The following is a 17812-nucleotide window of genomic DNA, read 5'->3' as shown; positions in this document are numbered from 1 at the left end:
TAGAATTAAATCAAAACAAATGAAGAGTGCTCGATATGCTACCTATTTCAATGAATCCCAAAGAAACCTCAAGTTATAATCAAGTAATGGTGTATTAGGATAGGCTATATGCTAACATTGTCTGTAAAAGGAAGCAGAAAATATGCTGCCAAATTATTAACCAAAACTTTAGGAGGAATGGAACAGATGAATTTATCCAGTACGCATCCCTCCCGTCGGAGGACCACTGTGAACAGTTCAAACGATGAAATCCGCCCTATGGACAAGGGTCATGTGCTTCTCACGAAGACGGATGGACGGACATGGAGTATCTTGAGTGGGCCGTGGGCTAACGAATCAATTATTCAAATCATTAACAATGTGCTAAATAGAGAAATCTCCTACATAAGAATCTGGATATGCTATTCCGGAACACCATGACAGCGTTCACCCATGAAAACCCAATAGGACAGTCAAGCTCCTTATGAAAGAGAACTTAATGGACTGAGGCTTGTGTCAGTACACAAACCTCACCAGGCGGACATACAGTGACCAAGTACTGACATACCAGTTCAAACTTCCTAGAAATGTCAACATGAGAAATCAGAACATTGCTCTGGGGGGAACTGTAAAAGACAATGTACTACGTTATTTCTCATATATGGCTGTTGACCTTTGCGCAAAATTGACAAAGAACTGAGGATATCTCACAAGTCCCCCAGTTTATTGACATCGTAATACATCCACCCTAATAAGCTGAGAAAACATGCTGTTATTGATGTTGAAAATATACCCCCCACAACCGATCTGTGAAAAAAAAGAAGCCCCTATTGATTTAACCTAACGCTTAATACAAATATACACAGCCAATTACAAATATCCTTATCTCTGTTTAAGAAAAGGTAGACCAATGATTTAAATGAGTAGTTTCATGAATGAAACAGCGCTCTTACCGTCCACAGCCATAGTCGGTCTCAGTGTGTATCTCTCGGTGGTTGCCTCAGTAATTGTCTCCCATTGCTTCTGTATCTGTCTGGCGAGCAGAGAGTATGCGCGTGAGAGACCGCACGATTTGGCAGTACTGCGCGCGTTTGTGTGTGTGTAGCTGTGTGTGAGGACCGGTGAAGACTACACGGACAGATAGTCACAGCACACCGTCTCACCCGATCGTTTGTTTTCGGTAGTCCGCTGCCAACCGACGCCGTTGCTGTTAACTCCTCACCTTTTTCGTACATGACTGCGCCGAGAAACAAAAGGTCACCATTAAACACCCGCGAGTGCGCTGACATTGCGCACGCACCCACTCTAGGCTATGAGATGGTTTATGCAGGCTACAAGATGAAGCCTTAGATAAATTAATACATTCTGTAAAAATGAAACGTCCATTCAAATAGAACAGAAAATATGTATCACTTGGGGTAAGACCATGATATTACACAAGAGTATTTTATTGAACTCTCATTTTCCTTTCCTGTGTAATCTTCCTCAATGGCTGCAATTACCAAGATAGAAGTTATATAGCCTAGGCTATTGGGAGTTCATTAAAAAAATCTTTATTTAACGAGACAAGTCAGTTAAGAACAAATTCTTATTTTACAACAACGGTCTACCCCTGCCGTACCTTAACCCGGACGACCCTGGGCCAATTGTGCGCCACCCTATGGGACATTTGGTTAGATTCAAGAATAGTCAAATGAATTGAACCAAGATAATTCATTCCAGACATTGTGTTGTTACAGTAAATAGATGTGTCTGATCACAGAGGATGTCTGGACCTAGTTGTTCATCAACAGGATCCGTGTCTCCTGAAGGAACGAATCGGGATGAGAGGAGAGAAAAACATGAGTTGAGAACGCCAGATGGTCAAAGTAAGACCTGAAGCCCTCAGCTTGACTTCTGCAGCTGCATTGACATTGGGAGACCTGCATTTCAACTACTTATCTAAATGTAATAATAACACCAACAACAATAATATAATAATAACAATATATGCCATATAATATTGGCATATATTAACATATGCCAAACACCATGCTTTACCAAATGAGCACCAGAAAACCACTATCTCTGTCTCTGCATGACTAGAACGCTACTGGCCATCATCTCTGTGGATGAAGAATAACAGGATACACGGCACTACAAAGGCCAAAGAAAGAAGACAAAGAAAGTGGAGAAAGTCTGTTTAAATTTAATCTGTCAACTCTGTCAGCATTAGTGGTTTTTGTTGTACAGCACAGAGATCTAAGTTTTAAAGACTTCAAGGAATGTGAGTGCCTGTAGAAGATAATCTCCTTGGTGATAACAAACAACATAGGACAAGGTACTGGTTCTCCCATCAAGGCTTCACCACAATATATATGCTTAGAGTTGGTTCACGCACCAGTGCGTCAATCTAAGTAACATAATAAATAAATCACAATTGAAATCCGTAATTTTAAGAGATATCTTTCTTTTTTTGCATTGGATGTGTCTATATCCATCGCATCCTCTGATGTCTCAGCCTCCAGTATTTATGCTGCAGTAGTTTATGTGTCGGGGGGCTAGGGTCAGTTTGTTATATCTGGAGTACTTCTCCTGTCCTATTCGGTGTCCTGTGTGAATTTAAGTGTGCTTTCTCTAATTCTCTCTTTCTCTCTTTCTTTCTCTCTCTCTCTCGGAGGACCTGAGCCCTAGGACCATGCCCCAGGACTACCTGACATGATGACTCCTTGCTGTCCCCAGTCCACCTGGCCGTGCTGCTGCTCCAGTTTCAACTGTTCTGCCTTATTATTATTCGACCATGCTGGCCATGTTCTGTTATAATCTCCACCCGGCACAGCCAGAAGAGGACTGGCCACCCCACATAGCCTGGTTCCTCTCTAGGTTTCTTCCTAGGTTTTGGCCTTTCTAGGGAGTTTTTCCTAGCCACCGTGCTTCTACACCTGCATTGCTTGCTGTTTGGGGTTTTAGGCTGGGTTTCTGTACAGCACTTTGAGATATCAGCTGATGTATGAAGGGCTAAAAAATAAATGTGATTTGATTTGATTTGTCGTACTTTCGCATCTGCGGTGAAAGGTGGAAGAGCTAGATAGGTATTTGTCAGACAATGAGACACCCCAAAAAACGGTTCTTCTCACGAAAACGTCTGTAGTGTCCGAAAGGTTTGACCTACAAAAACTATTGACCACTCTATGGAAATGAGAGACTGTCACAAACACAATGGTGTTCTCTGTTTTGCTTTAAGACCCCCACAAGTGCCACAGGACTAGTCTGGAGGTTATTGGTACTGGTTTTAAAAAATAAATGGAAGTATGAAGGTACTGTTATGCCTACCCAAAAAAGGGGTTAAATATGTGTTACTCATTCCAGGGTTTTTATTTATTTTTACTATTTTGTACATTGCAGAATAATAGTGAAGACGTAATAAAATATAATTAAAAAACACATGAAATCATGCAGTAACAAAAAAGGTGTTAAACAAACAAAAATATACTTTAGAATTTAGATTCTTCAAAGTAGCCACCCTTTGCCTTGATGAAAGCTTTGCACACTCTTGGAATTCTCTCAACCAGCTTCATGAGGTAGTCAGCTAGAATGCATTTCAATTAACAGTCTTGACGACACAGTCAGTGATTTATTTAAAATTCAAGGCACATTTAACCAGCATGGATATCGCATCATTCTGCAGCGATATGCCATTTCATCTGGTTTGCACTTAGTGGGACTATCATTTGTTTTTGAAGAGGACAATGACCCAAAATACACCTCCAGGCTGTGTAAGGGCTTTTTGACCAAGAAGGAGGGTGATGGAGTGCTGCATCAGATGACCTGGCCTCCACAATCACCCAACCTCAAACCAATGAGATGGTTTGGGATGGGTTGGACTGCAGAGTGAAGGAAAAGCAGCCAACAAATGCTCAGCATATGTGGGAACTCCTTCAAGCCTGTTGGAAAAGCATTCATGAAGATGGTTGAGAGAATGCTAAGAGTGTGCAATGTTGCCATCAAGGCAACGGGTGGCTACTTTGAAGAATCTCAAATATGAAATATATTTTGATTTGTTTAACACTTTTTTGGTTATAGGACTAACACTTCAAAACCTTGTTTCTTATGTCACGAACCGGCTCTTATCCCATAATCACAAGGGAGACAACACAAAGATAAAGGAATAACAAAACATTTTATATATTAATTAAAGTAAACTGTATACAATTAACAATGGTGTGTTGTCAGTAATCAGTAGTGTAACTGAGTGGTTGTGTGCATAGATTGTGATAATGAGGGGTGTTGAGAGGTGCCAAAACAAACAAGCCACAAAATGCCACAACCAAAAACAACAGTGTGTCTACATGGAGAGAGTCTCCTCAATATATGGGGGAAAGGTGTATTTATCCTCGGGACACCCAAGCCTAGGTGTGTCCCATTTGGCTGACAACCCTTTCGGCTCCACCAATACCCTATTAAGAAAAACAAGAGCAAAGAGAAAGAATTTGGCAAACAGAGTGGGAGGGTCGTTTTTGCCATCACTCATGCACTGGACTCGTGTGAACAAGAACACACATGAACAAACATGCATTACTGTAACGTACACACACACACACACACACACACACACACACACACACACACACACACACACACACACACACACACACACACACACACACACACACACACACACACACACACACACACACACACACACACACACACACACACACACACACACACACATACACACACACACACAGGACCTGTTTCAAGAGGTGACAGTTTGGACATCCTGTCCTGTAAAGAGTTCAACCAATCTATCTTTAACTGTCCAGTAAATAATGAATCAGATGGAACATCATGTGCTGAGATCATCAGTGTCTGGTCCAAACTGTTACCCCAGTGTGTCTCTCCACAAGATGGTGAACTGCATCCTGTAACTAGTTTAGTTTCCAGACCGGTAGCTTGGCAGGCAGGGCTATCCTGTGAGCTAACTAACAGACGACAGATTAAACTTTCATCATGTCTTGTTCAGTCATATGGCCGGCCATCGTCATGCCAACACATCTCTGCTCCGTTACCCTGACAACGTCAAACCCTACCAAGGGAGAGAGTGGGGATCACCCGCGGCAAGAACAGGCATAGTGAGGTCATTGATAAGACAGTTGTGTCTCTCTTCCAACGATGGTGGCAAGTAGCCTGGTCACAGTTCTTTTTGTGCTTTAGCCAATTCCTCAGTTGTGCTTTTTTTCATACTTATCTGGCGACCAGGCTAAGTGGAACGGTGAATTAGAGGAGAGGAGAAAGGAGGAGTGTTGAGGAGAAGAGAGAGGAGATACTTGCCTTGTCTGATCTCAGTTTCAGGAAAGACTGTGTTTTCCTTAATTCCACACACAGAGCCCAAACCCTCTCCTTAAAGAGTTGTGCTCTCAGTCTCTATGTATTCAGGGAGTGCAGCGGAAGATGACAGAACACATTTGAGAGATATATTCCTATACCCCACACTCTCCTACTGTGTGTGTGTGTGTGTGTGTGTGTGTGTGTGTGTGTGTGTGTGTGTGTGTGTGTGTGTGTGTGTGTGTGTGTGTGTGTGTGTGTGTGTGTGTGTGTGTGTGTGTGTGTGTGTGTGTGTGTGTGTGTGTACGTGCGTGCGTGTGTCATTCACATTCCACTCACACCCCGGTCCCAAGCCTTACTCTTATGCAAATTCTTAGGCTTAACAGGCGGCGAATTCGCTATTTTCTCCACGCACGCACGCACACACACACATACGCACACACACTATCTCTCTGTATCTGTCATGATTCATTTCAGTGGACAAAGCCGAGGAATTGTGCTCCCCCTATAGCGAAAGCTCCTCTCCTGCACGGTAAAGGCCTGTCTAGCCATGGAGAGAGAAGCCAAGGCATTCTGACAACACTACCTTTGATTCCGCCGATAACATGAAGAGTGATGCAATATTTCAGAGATAGTGTAGCAGGAATACCACATATCTCTCTCTGTAAGGTCGCAGTGATAATAAACAGTAACCCGTGCAGCAGAACAGAACAGTTCAAACACTACATAAAGACTACAATAGATATGTACATACAGTGCATTCGCAAAGTATTCAAACCCCTTGACTTTTTCCACATTTTTTTACATTACAACCTTATTCTAAAATAGTTTTTCCCTCATCAATGTACGCACAATACCCCCTAATGACAAAGCTAACACTAGATTTGAGACATTTTTGCAAAAAAAAAGAAAAATGCAATATCACATTTACATAAGTATTCTGACCCTTTACTCAGTACTTTGATAAAGCACCTTTTGCAGAGATTACAGAAGTATTCTTAGATGGGGAGTGTCCCTGCACAACTATTTTCAGGACTCTCCAGAGATGTTTGTCTCAATGCTTATGTAAATAAATTATTTCTGTTTCTTATTTTAAATATATGTGCAAAAATGTAGAAAAATCTGTTTTCGCTTTGTTGTTATGGGGTATTGTGTGTAGATTGATGAGTATTTATTTTTATTCAATCAATTTATGGAATAAGGCTGTAACATTAAAAAAAATGAAAAAGTCCAGGGGCCTTAATACTTTCCAAATGCACTGTATACTCTAAAATACAATTTCATTGGATAATTCTGTTTCGTTGTTTTCGTTCAAATACTTGAATCTGTCTGTTTTCATGTTAATCTTATGGACAGCAGAGCTAGACATCCCATTCTCCCATTCTGGTCCCATTCTCCCTGTGACATCCAACAAAGATATGGCTGTAAATCAAATTCTACACATCTACAGTATTATTGAAACTGGGATGGGGGTACTAATCAGAGAGAGAGAGGGAGAGAGAAAATGAGAGCGCAAAAGAGAGAGAGAGAGAGAGAGAGAGAGAGAGAGAGAGAGAGAGAGAGAGAGAGAGAGAGAGAGAGAGAGAGAGAGAGAGAGAAAGAGGGAGGGAGGAAGACAGATGGCAGACAACTGCAGTGTCTTATTCATCCCTCTTTTAAAGTAGAAAATGAGCTATTTCATTGTGTCCTGCTCCTCCTCAGGGATGAAGTCTGCTTGCTCAGTACAGAGGGATGACATTTCAATCTTTCTATCTCTTTCACTCTCTCAGAATCTCTCCATCTTACCAACTCTCATCCTCAACCACTCCCTCCCTCCCTCTCATTCTCCCTCCTTCTCGCTCTTTTTCCTCCTCTCTCCCTTTCTCCACCTCTCTCTTATGCCCCTCTCTTCTTCCTTCTCTCTCCCGTCTGTCCAGTTAGGGCCAGTGTTGTGCCGTACCTGTCACAATTCATCAGAAGCAGGAAGTATTCTCCTCTTCACTCTCCACTTCTCCCCACTGAGGAAAATAAGAATACAGACTCCATCTTCACCAGATCCATCCCCTCAGAATAATTCTGGCCAGCACTGGGCTCCTGTAGACTCCTCAGTACAAGATAACCACTTCCAGTCAATAAACTCTATCTGCTTGGTTGTCTCCCTGAATAAAAAGCAGAGGAGGAAAAATAAACTTAATCTTGGAAGTAAATTAGTTTTGAAACTTAGAATCCATTATATAACCTTTATATAACCTTATATAAGTGTTACAAAGTCCAATGGTTGAATGTACTGAGGAGATGCTGTGTAAATTATTACACATCTTACATTCCACCTCAAGTTAACAGTAAAGTATGTACAGTGTCATGATGTAGGAAAGTCATATTTGTCCAAACAGTCAAGGTGACCTAGTACCAACAGAGACACAAAGAGAAAAAGAGAGAGAGAGACAGACAGAGAGGAGAGAGAGAGAGAGAGAGAGAGAGAGAGAGAGAGAGAGAGAGAGAGAGAGAGAGAGAGAGAGAGAGAGAGAGAGATGGACACAGAGAGGAGAGAGGAGAGAGATGGACACAGAGAAGGAGAGAGAGAGAGAGAGAGAGAGAGAGAGAGAGAGAGAGAGAGAGAGAGAGAGACGGACAGAGAGAAGGAGAGAGAGTGAGATGGACAGAGAGAAGGAGAGAGAGATGGACAGAGAGAGAGAGAGAGAGAGAGAGAGAGAGAGAGAGAGAGAGACGGACAGAGAGAAGGAGAGAGAGTGAGATGGACAGAGAGAGAGAGAGAGAGAGAGAGAGAGAGAGAGAGAGAGAGAGAGAGAAGATGACGTGCTTGGAGTAAAGTCCTAGTGTAGGCAGGCAGTGCAATTAGCAATATGAATGATGTTCAATATTGACCCTTTTATATCCCTGTCATGTAAGATAACATATTGGCATTGAAAACAGAAGATCGATTACCCCTTTCTCCTCTGTCGCGTTTCAATGTCATACAGACAAATTATTAGTGTCCTTACTGAAAGCTTTGTTATCGCACCAAGCTCAGTGGATCAATGAAGCTGACGTTCCCTGGCTATTTGTTACCTTAGTAGACTCTCCCTGACTATCCTAATTAGGAAGACGCTAACAGAAGAGAGAAGTGTTATGTCTTCCAAGGACACTCTTTGTTTCAGAATTACACTCGCTAATCATTGCTAAATAAATCATTTATCCTCACAGGACTTCCTTTGTGTGTGTTTGCGTGTGTGTTTGTGTGTGAGAGTGTGTGTGCACGTGCGCGTGTGAGCGTGCGTGTGTGCATGAGTGGGTGTGTCTGTAATCTTTATGGAAGGGCACGCACAGAGACCACGTTGAACTGAGAGACCATAATTGAGTTCAGCGTGTGTGGATAAAATAAAAAAATGATGATGTCCATGGCCTATTTTGAGACTTTTTCTTTCCTTGCACTGTTACGTCACTAACTTCAGTCATTCATTTGTACATGAAATGAAATGGACAAAATGAGTTCACAATAAGGTTCACACTGAAGCATGAAAACACACATCAAAAAAACTATTAACTCTGTATGTCTCTACAGTACATACTGTACCAATATGTGTATACAGTATGTTTGTGAATTCTTGTGTTTGTGTACAGATGTAGGATCTTAATTTGACCACCTTTGATCAGGAGAACTTTCCCGCAATGCAGGACCTTTCTTACTTTTAGTGTATTTGAGGTCTAAAAAGGCATCTGAAGTTGGCAATTTCCACTTTGAAATGTCAGACTTGATTTTCCCTGATGAAAAATGTATCAACCCCTATAAAAATGTCCATTAATTATACTCCACTTTATAATTCCTATTTCCTGTTGCTGCAGGATTATTAAGACCCTGTAGCTGTATGTGGGTGTGCATTCATGTATGTACTTGTGAGGGTGCATGTGTGTATGTGTGTCTGCCTGCATGTGTGTGTTTGTGTGATCCATGAAATGGATCTGATTTGTGTGACCCATTTGTAATGCGGAACATTGCATTGGCCGTTCCTCTCTCTCATGCCCTCTGCTTGTGTATAGACTATAGAGTGTACCGACAGCACTCTCAATCAATAAATCTTAAATTGAATACGTGATTGGTTTGGGACTGAGTGGCCATCTTTTTCCTTAACCTTCCACAGTGAGTCCCACACACCACATTCACCCAACAACAGACACAGTCTGCATCTCAAATGAAGTGAACCCTATTCCCTATCTAGAGTGGCCTACGTCTGACCAGGGCCCTACGTAGCTGGAGCCCAAGACAGTCCATAGTCCACCCACCTAGGAATAGGTTTTTACATTGTGATCTTCTCTGACCGTGTGAAAAAGTGTCTAGTGCGGGTTTGATTGAATTGCACTTCTCAGTTCATTGTGCCAGTAGAGAGGGCAGATTGTGTGATGAACCAGAGGACTGTGGGACTTTTCATTCCTGAACATACTGTAAGTGTTAATAAATAGGTCAAAAGCACTCATGCACTGGACTCGTGAGAACAAGAACACACATGAATGGACATGCATTACTGTAACATGCACACACACACACACACACACACACACACACACACACACACACACACACACACACACACACACACACACACACACACACACACACACACACACACACACACACACACACACACACACACACACATACACTATAACGCTGTCCGTTGTTATCATTCTTCATTTTTCTACACTATCATTTCCTACTATGTTTTCTAATAAGTAAGTAATCAGAAACGTCAGACAGAAACTCCTGAAAGTTATAGCAGGATTTGTTGTCATCTTTATTGAAATAAGTACAAATCAACATAATGCCTCATGAAGATTACCTAGAAAATGACACTCCTCCTCGAGTGTGTTTACATATATTGCTTGATAAGTATCAATCTCCTAACAGAAGATGCTTCCGGGTGATGACCTCTCTGCTGTACGTTGCTAAATATAAAACATCAGCCAGAAAATGTCCACTGAAAATCAGTTTGTGTGTGTGTGTGTGTGTGTGTGTGTGTGTGTGTGTGTGTGTGTGTGTGTGTGTGTGTGTGTGTGTGTGTGTGTGTGTGTGTGTGTGTGTGTGTGTGTGTGTGTGTGCGTGTTTGTGTGTGTGTGTGTGTGTGTGTGTGTGTGTGTGTGTGTGAGTTGCCTTGTCTCGACTAAACTCTGCACCATCGAAACAACATCAGAGATCATCCACTTGCCTAAACCTCTGTGTTTTGACGCTCAAGTCATTCCAGGTTAAAGGTTTACATAATCTATGAGACAACAAACTACTGTCTCTCCTTCTGTCTCTCTCTCTCTTTTTCTCTCTCTCTCGCTCTCTCTTTCTCTCTCTCTGATCTTAATGTTTTTCCTCATAATCCTGGACTTTCGGAACACCATTTTATTACGTTTGCAATCGCAACAAATAATCTGCTCAGACCCCAACCAAGGAGCATCAAAAGTCGTGCTATAAATTCTCAGACAACACAAAGATTCCTTGATGCCCTTCCAGACTCCCTCTGCCTACCCAAGGACGTCAAAGGACAAAAATCAGTTAACCACCTAACTGAGGAACTCAATTTAACCTTGCGCTATACCCTAGATGCAGTTGTACCCCAAAAACTAAAAATATTTGTCATAAGAAACTAGCTCCCTGGTATACAGAAAATACCCGAGCTCTGAAGCAAGCTTCCAGAAAATTGGAATGGAAATGGCTCCACACCAAACTGGAAGTCTTCCGACTAGCTTGCAAAGACAGGGCAGATTGTGTGATTGTCAACAAAGTTCCGGGTTGGAGCGAGTGGTCGCATCCGCACTTCGGTCCGCAGGTAGTATAACTTTTCATTACATTTCATTACATTTCATTATAGTACAACGGTTTGATTTGTCTAATCTTAGCAATTTCTTGTTAGCTAGCTACATAGCCGTCTTTGTATCAAAGATAATTGCGTAATTATCGTATTTCGTCGTCCTAACATAGTCTACACTGCTATCTGCCCAGCAGCTAGCCAGCTAGCAAACGTCCACCGTCTACCGAATAGCAGCACTGTAGAAACTATTACACTCAACTGAACGACTTGATTAGTGTAGTGTTAGCTAGCTACATAGTTGTCTTTGCTGTCTTCGTATCCAAGATAATTGTGTAGTTTAGAGTGTGTAGTCTTAGAGTGATTATCTTAATTTACCGAGGTTAGCTAGCCAGCTATTTGTCGTCCTTAACGTAGGAGACACTGCTAGCTAGCCAACAGCTAGCCAACGTCTACCGAATAGAACTTCCGCACTCAACAACCCGGTCGCATTCCGCTTCGCTCCACAGGTAGTATCACATTTTCATTTCATTTCATTACAGCACAACGGTTTGATTTGTTTGATCGTAGCTAGCTACATAGCTAGCTACATAGCCGTCTTTGTATCAAAGATAATTGTGTAGTCTAGAGCGATTTTCTAGGTTAGCTAGCCAGCTATTGTCGTTCTTTTAACGCAACGTAACGTAATCAACACTGCTAGCTAGCCAGCTAGCCCCGAATAGCAGCACTGTAGAAACTATTACACTCAACGGAACGACTTGATTAGTGTAGTGTCAACAACGCAGCCACTGCCAGCTAGCCTACAAAGTCAACAACGCAGCCACTGCCAGCTAGCCTACTTCAGCAGTACTGTATCATTTTAATCATTTTAGTCAATAAGATTCTTGCTACGTAAGCTTAACTTTCTGAACATTCGAGACGTGTAGTCCACTTGTCATTCCAATCTCCTTGCATTAGCGTAGCCTCTTCTGTAGCCTGTCAACTATGTGTCTGTCCATCCCTGTTCTCTCCTCTCTGCACAGACCATACAAACGCTCCACACCGCGTGGCCGCGGCCACCCTAATCTGGTGGTCCCAGCGCGCACGACCCACGTGGAGTTCCAGGTCTCCGGTAGCCTCTGGAACTGCCGATCTGCGGCCAACAAGGCAGAGTTCATCTCAGCCTATGCCTCCCTCCAGTCCCTCGACTTCTTGGCACTGACGGAAACATGGATCACCACAGATCAACACTGCTACTCCTACTGCTCTCTCTTCGTCCGCCCACGTGTTCTCGCACACCCCGAGAGCTTCTGGTCAGCGGGGTGGTGGCACCGGGATCCTCATCTCTCCCAAGTGGTCATTCTCTCTTTCTCCCCTTACCCATCTGTCTATCGCCTCCTTTGAATTCCATGCTGTCACAGTTACCAGCCCTTTCAAGCTTAACATCCTTATCATTTATCGCCCTCCAGGTTCCTCGGAGAGTTCATCAATGAGCTTGATGCCTTGATAAGCTCCTTTGCTGAGGACGGCTCACCTCTCACAGTTCTGGGCGACTTTAACCTCCCCACGTCTACCTTTGACTCATTCCTCTCTGCCTCCTTCTTTCCACTCCTCTCCTCTTTTGACCTCACCCTCTCACCTTCCCCCTATTCACAAGGCAGGCAATACGCTCGACCTCATCTTTACTAGATGCTGTTCTTCCACTAACCTCATTGCAACTCCCCTCCAAGTCTCCGACCACTACCTTGTATCCTTTTCCCTCTCGCTCTCATCCAACACTTCCCACACTGCCCCTACTCGGATGGTATCGCGCCGTCCCAACCTTCGCTCTCTCTCCCCCGCTACTCTCTCCTCTTCCATCCTATCATCTCTTCCCTCTGCTCAAACCTTCTCCAACCAATCTCCTGATTCTGCCTCCTCAACCCTCCTCTCCTCCCTTTCTGCATCCTTTGACTCTCTATGTCCCCTATCCTCCAGGCCGGCTCGGTCCTCCCCTCCCGCTCCGTGGCTCGACGACTCATTGCGAGCTCACAGAACAGGGCTCCGGGCAGCCGAGCGGAAATGGAGGAAAACTCGCCTCCCTGCGGACCTGGCATCCTTTCACTCCCTCCTCTCTACATTTTTCTCCTCTGTCTCTGCTGCTAAAATCACTTTCTACCACTCTAAATTCCAAGCATCTGCCTCTAACCCTAGGAAGCTCTTTGCCACCTTTTCCTCCCTCCTGAATCCTCCTCCCCCCTCCTCCCTCTCTGCAGATGACTTCGTCAACCATTTTGAAAAGAAGGTCGACGACATCCGATCCTCGTTTGCTAAGTCAAACGACACCGCTGGTTCTGCTCACACTGCCCTACCCTGTGCTCTGACCTCTTTCTCCCCTCTCTCTCCAGATGAAATCTCGCGTCTTGTGACGGCCGGCCGCCCAACAACCTGCCCGCTCGACCCTATCCCCTCCTCTCTTCTCCAGACCATTTCCGGAGACCTTCTCCCTTACCTCACCTCGCTCATCAACTCATCCCTGACCGCTGGCTACGTCCCTTCCGTCTTCAAGAGAGCGAGAGTTGCACCCCTTCTGAAAAAACCTACACTCGATCCCTCCGATGTCAACAACTACAGACCAGTATCCCTTCTTTCTTTGCTCTCCAAAACTCTTGAACGTGCCGTCCTTGGCCAGCTCTCCCGCTATCTCTCTCAGAATGACCTTCTTGATCCAAATCAGTCAGGTTTCAAGACTAGTCATTCAACTGAGACTGCTCTTCTCTGTATCACGGAGGCGCTCCGCACTGCTAAAGCTAACTCTCTCTCCTCTGCTCTCATCCTTCTAGACCTATCGGCTGCCTTCAATACTGTGAACCATCAGATCCTCCTCTCCACCCTCTCCGAGCTGGGCATCTCCGGCGCGGCCCACGCTTGGATTGCGTCCTACCTGACAGGTCGCTCCTACCAGGTGGAGTGGCGAGAATCTGTCTCCTCACCACGCGCTCTCACCACTGGTGTCCCCCAGGGCTCTGTTCTAGGCCCTCTCCTATTCTCGCTATACACCAAGTCACTTGGCTCTGTCATAACCTCATATGGTCTCTCCTATCATTGCTATGCAGACGACACACAATTAATCTTCTCCTTTCCCCCTTCTGATGACCAGGTGGCGAATCGCATCTCTGCATGACTGGCAGACATATCAGTGTGGATGACGGATCACCACCTCAAGCTGAACCTCGGCAAGACGGAGCTGCTCTTCCTCCCGGGGAAGGACTGCCCGTTCCATGATCTCGCCATCACGGTTGACAACTCCATTGTGTCCTCCTCCCAGAGCGCTAAGAACCTTGGCGTGATCCTGGACAACACCCTGTCGTTCTCAACTAACATCAAGGCGGTGGCCCGTTCCTGTAGGTTCATGCTCTACAACATCCGCAGAGTACGACCCTGCCTCACACAGGAAGCGGCGCAGGTCCTAATCCAGGCACTTGTCATCTCCCGTCTGGATTACTGCAACTCGCTGTTGGCTGGGCTCCCTGCCTGTGCCATTAAACCCCTACAACTCATCCAGAACGCCGCAGCCCGTCTGGTGTTCAACCTTCCCAAGTTCTCTCACGTCACCCCGCTCCTCCGCTCTCTCCACTGGCTTCCAGTTGAAGCTCGCATCCGCTACAAGACCATGGTGCTTGCCTACGGAGCTGTGAGGGGAACGGCACCTCAGTACCTCCAGGCTCTGATCAGGCCCTACACCCAAACAAGGGCACTGCGTTCATCCACCTCTGGCCTGCTCGCCTCCCTACCACTGAGGAAGTACAGTTCCCGCTCAGCCCAGTCAAAACTGTTCGCTGCTCTGGCCCCCAATGGTGGAACAAACTCCCTCAAGATGCCAGGACAGCGGAGTCAATCACCACCTTCCGGAGACACCTGAAACCCCACCTCTTTAAGGAATACCTAGGATAGGATAAAGTAATCCTTCTCACCCCCCTCCTTAAAAGATTTAGATGCACTATTGTAAAGTGGCTGTTCCACTGGATGTCATAAGGTGAATGCACCAATTTGTAAGTCGCTCTGGATAAGAGCGTCTTCTAAATGACTTAAATGTCAGTATCGAAAAGCCCTCACTGCTGCTCGATGATCCTATTTTTCCAACTTAATTGAGGAAAATAAGAACAATCTGAAATGTATTTGTGATACTGTCGCAAAGCTAACTAAAAAGCAACACTCCCCAAGAGAGGATGGCTTTCACTTAATTTCACTTCATGAAATCACTTCATCAAATACATTAACTGAATTGAGGAAAAGATCATGATCATTAGAAAGCAAATTACGGACTCCTCTTTAAATCTGCGTATTCCTCCAAAGTTAAGCTGTCCTGAGACTGCACAACTCTGCCAGGACCTAGGATCAAGAGAGACACTCAAGTGTTTTAGTACTATATCTCTTGACACAATGATGAAAATTATCATGGCCTATTAACCTTCAAGCTGCATACTGGACCCTATTCCAACTAAACTACTGAAAGAGCTGCTTCCTGTGCTTGGCCCTCATATGTTGAACATAATAAACATCTATCTATGCACTGGATGTGAACCAAACTCACTAAAATTGGCAGTAATAAAGCCTCTCTTGAAAAAGCCAAACCTTGACCCAGAAAATATTTTTAAAACTATCGGCCTATATCGAATCTTCCATTCCTCTCAAAAATGTTTGAAAAAGCTGTTGCGCAGCAACTCACTGCCTTTCTGAAGACAAACAATGTATACGAAATGATTCAGTCTGGTTTTAAACCCCATCATAGCACTGAGACTGCACTTGTGAAGGTGGTAAATTACCTTTTAATGGCGTCAGATCGAGGCTCTGCATCTGTCCTCGTGCTTCTAGACCTTAGTGCTGCTTTTGATACCATGGATCACCACATTCTTTTGGAGAGATTGGAAACTAAAATTGGTCTACACGGACAAGTTAGATCTTATCTGTCGGAAAGATATCAGTTTGTCTCTGTGAATGGTTTGTCCTCTGATTGTTGTGACTTAGATGAAGATAACATTTGATGACCAATTTACGCAGAAATCCAGGTAATTCGAAAAGGTTCACATACTTTTTCTCTTATCCAGAGCGACTTACAAATTGGTACCAGATCAATGTGCAGCTATATACAGGGAGCACCAGTACCAGATCAATGTGCAGAGGTACTATTTTATTTTACCTTTATTTACAAAAGTATTTAAGCTAGATATTGTAACATCCAGTTGTTTAGATTGATTCTGTTTATTAGAACTGAGGTCGGGCATTTGTATACTTTAATTTAACTTTACTCAGAAGTATGCTGGCATTACATAGTTCACATGGCATACCCTTCCTGCTGTCTGGCTTCTGTAAAACATGGAACTGGAATCCCACACTAGCAATACACGGACTGGATTATGGCATAATGTTCACTACATTACAGATATGTACATAATGGCAGGGTAAGGTGAATAGTCATCTGGATAGATAATAATAGGAGTAAAAAACTAAAAGAAACAGTATAGAAGCAGCACATGTGTGTTTATGTATGTATGTGTGTGTATGTGTGTGTGTGTGTGTGTGTGTGTGTGTGTGTGTGTGTGTGTGTGTGTGTGTGTGTGTGTGTGTGTGTGTGTGTGTGTGTGTGTGTGTGTGTGTGTGTGTGTGTGTGTGAGTGTATGTGGGCGCGTGTCGGTTTGCGTGTCTGTGTGAAAAAAGGATTCCAAAAGGGTTCTTCGGTTGTCCCATTGGAGAACTCTTTTTGGTTACAGGTAGAACCATTTTTGGTCCAGGTAGAACTCTTTTGGGTTCTGTGTAGAACCCTCAGCGGAAAGGGTTTTTACATAGAACTCAAAGGGTTTAACCTGGAACCAAAAAGCCTGTTGGTCCGAGAGCCAATGCCCTGGTACCGTTTGCCGGATGGTAGCAGAGTGAACAGTCTATGGCTTGGTCAGCTGGAGACTTTGGCAATTTTTTGGGCCTTCCTCTGACACTAACTGATATAGAGGTCCTGGATGGCAGGGAGCTCGGCCCCAGTGATGTACTGGTCTGTCCGCACTACCTTCTGTTGGCATTTTGCCATACCAAGGCGCATGTGACAAATAACAATTGATTGGATTTTATTAGACTTGAAGGCTATCTCATCGCTGTGGTGATCAGGCCGAACACCGTTGTGTCGTCAGCAAACTTGATGATGGTGTTGGAGTCCCTCGTGGCCACGCAGTCGTGGGTGAAGAGGGAGTACAGTCAGGGACGAATCCCCTTGGGGCCCCCGTGTTGATGGTCAGCAAGCAGGTGTTGTTGCTTACCTTCACCACATGGGGTCGGGCCCGGCCAGGAAGTCGCAGAGGGAGGTGTTCAGTCCCAGGGTCCCCAGCTTGGTGATGAGCTTGGAGGAGACTATTATGTAGAACACTGAGCTGTAGTCTATGAACAGAATTCTCACATAGTTATCTCCCCTCCTGTCCAGGTGGGAGAAGGCAGTGTGGAGTGCAATTGAGATTACAGCATCTTTGGATTTGTTGGGATGGTTTGTGAATTAGAGTGGGTCCAGAATGTCTGGGATGATGGTCTTGATGTGTGTCATGACCAGCCTTTCACTTAATAATTACAGATGTGAATGTTACAAGGCAATAGTCAGCGGGACAATGGTGGTCAGGTTGAAACATGTTGGGATTACAGACTGGGACAAGGAGAGATTGAAGATGTCTGTGAAGCCACCTGCCAGCTGGTCTGCGCATATATTGAGAACGCATCCTGGTATTCCATCTGGCCAGGTGGCCCGTTCGACTGTTAACCTG

General features: G+C 44.3%; 1 protein-coding gene across 1 annotated transcript in view; it reads right to left on the bottom strand.

The window, feature by feature from the left end:
- The window catches only part of LOC127912479 (sterile alpha motif domain-containing protein 10-like), a 183820-nt gene extending 182429 nt beyond the window's left edge, over positions 1–1391 (bottom strand). The window contains exon 1 of the mRNA XM_052481880.1: positions 933–1391. Within this exon, the coding sequence (XP_052337840.1) occupies positions 933–945 (13 nt within the window). The 5' untranslated portion in view covers positions 946–1391. The remainder of the gene's footprint in view (positions 1–932) is intronic.
- Between the last annotated feature and the right edge of the window lie 16421 nt (positions 1392–17812).

The sequence above is a fragment of the Oncorhynchus keta genome, chromosome 27 (assembly GCF_023373465.1).
Source record: "Oncorhynchus keta strain PuntledgeMale-10-30-2019 chromosome 27, Oket_V2, whole genome shotgun sequence".
NCBI lineage: Eukaryota > Metazoa > Chordata > Actinopteri > Salmoniformes > Salmonidae > Oncorhynchus > Oncorhynchus keta.
Note: the sequence above shows the minus strand (reverse complement) of the source record. Positions and strands in the feature narration are given on the sequence as shown.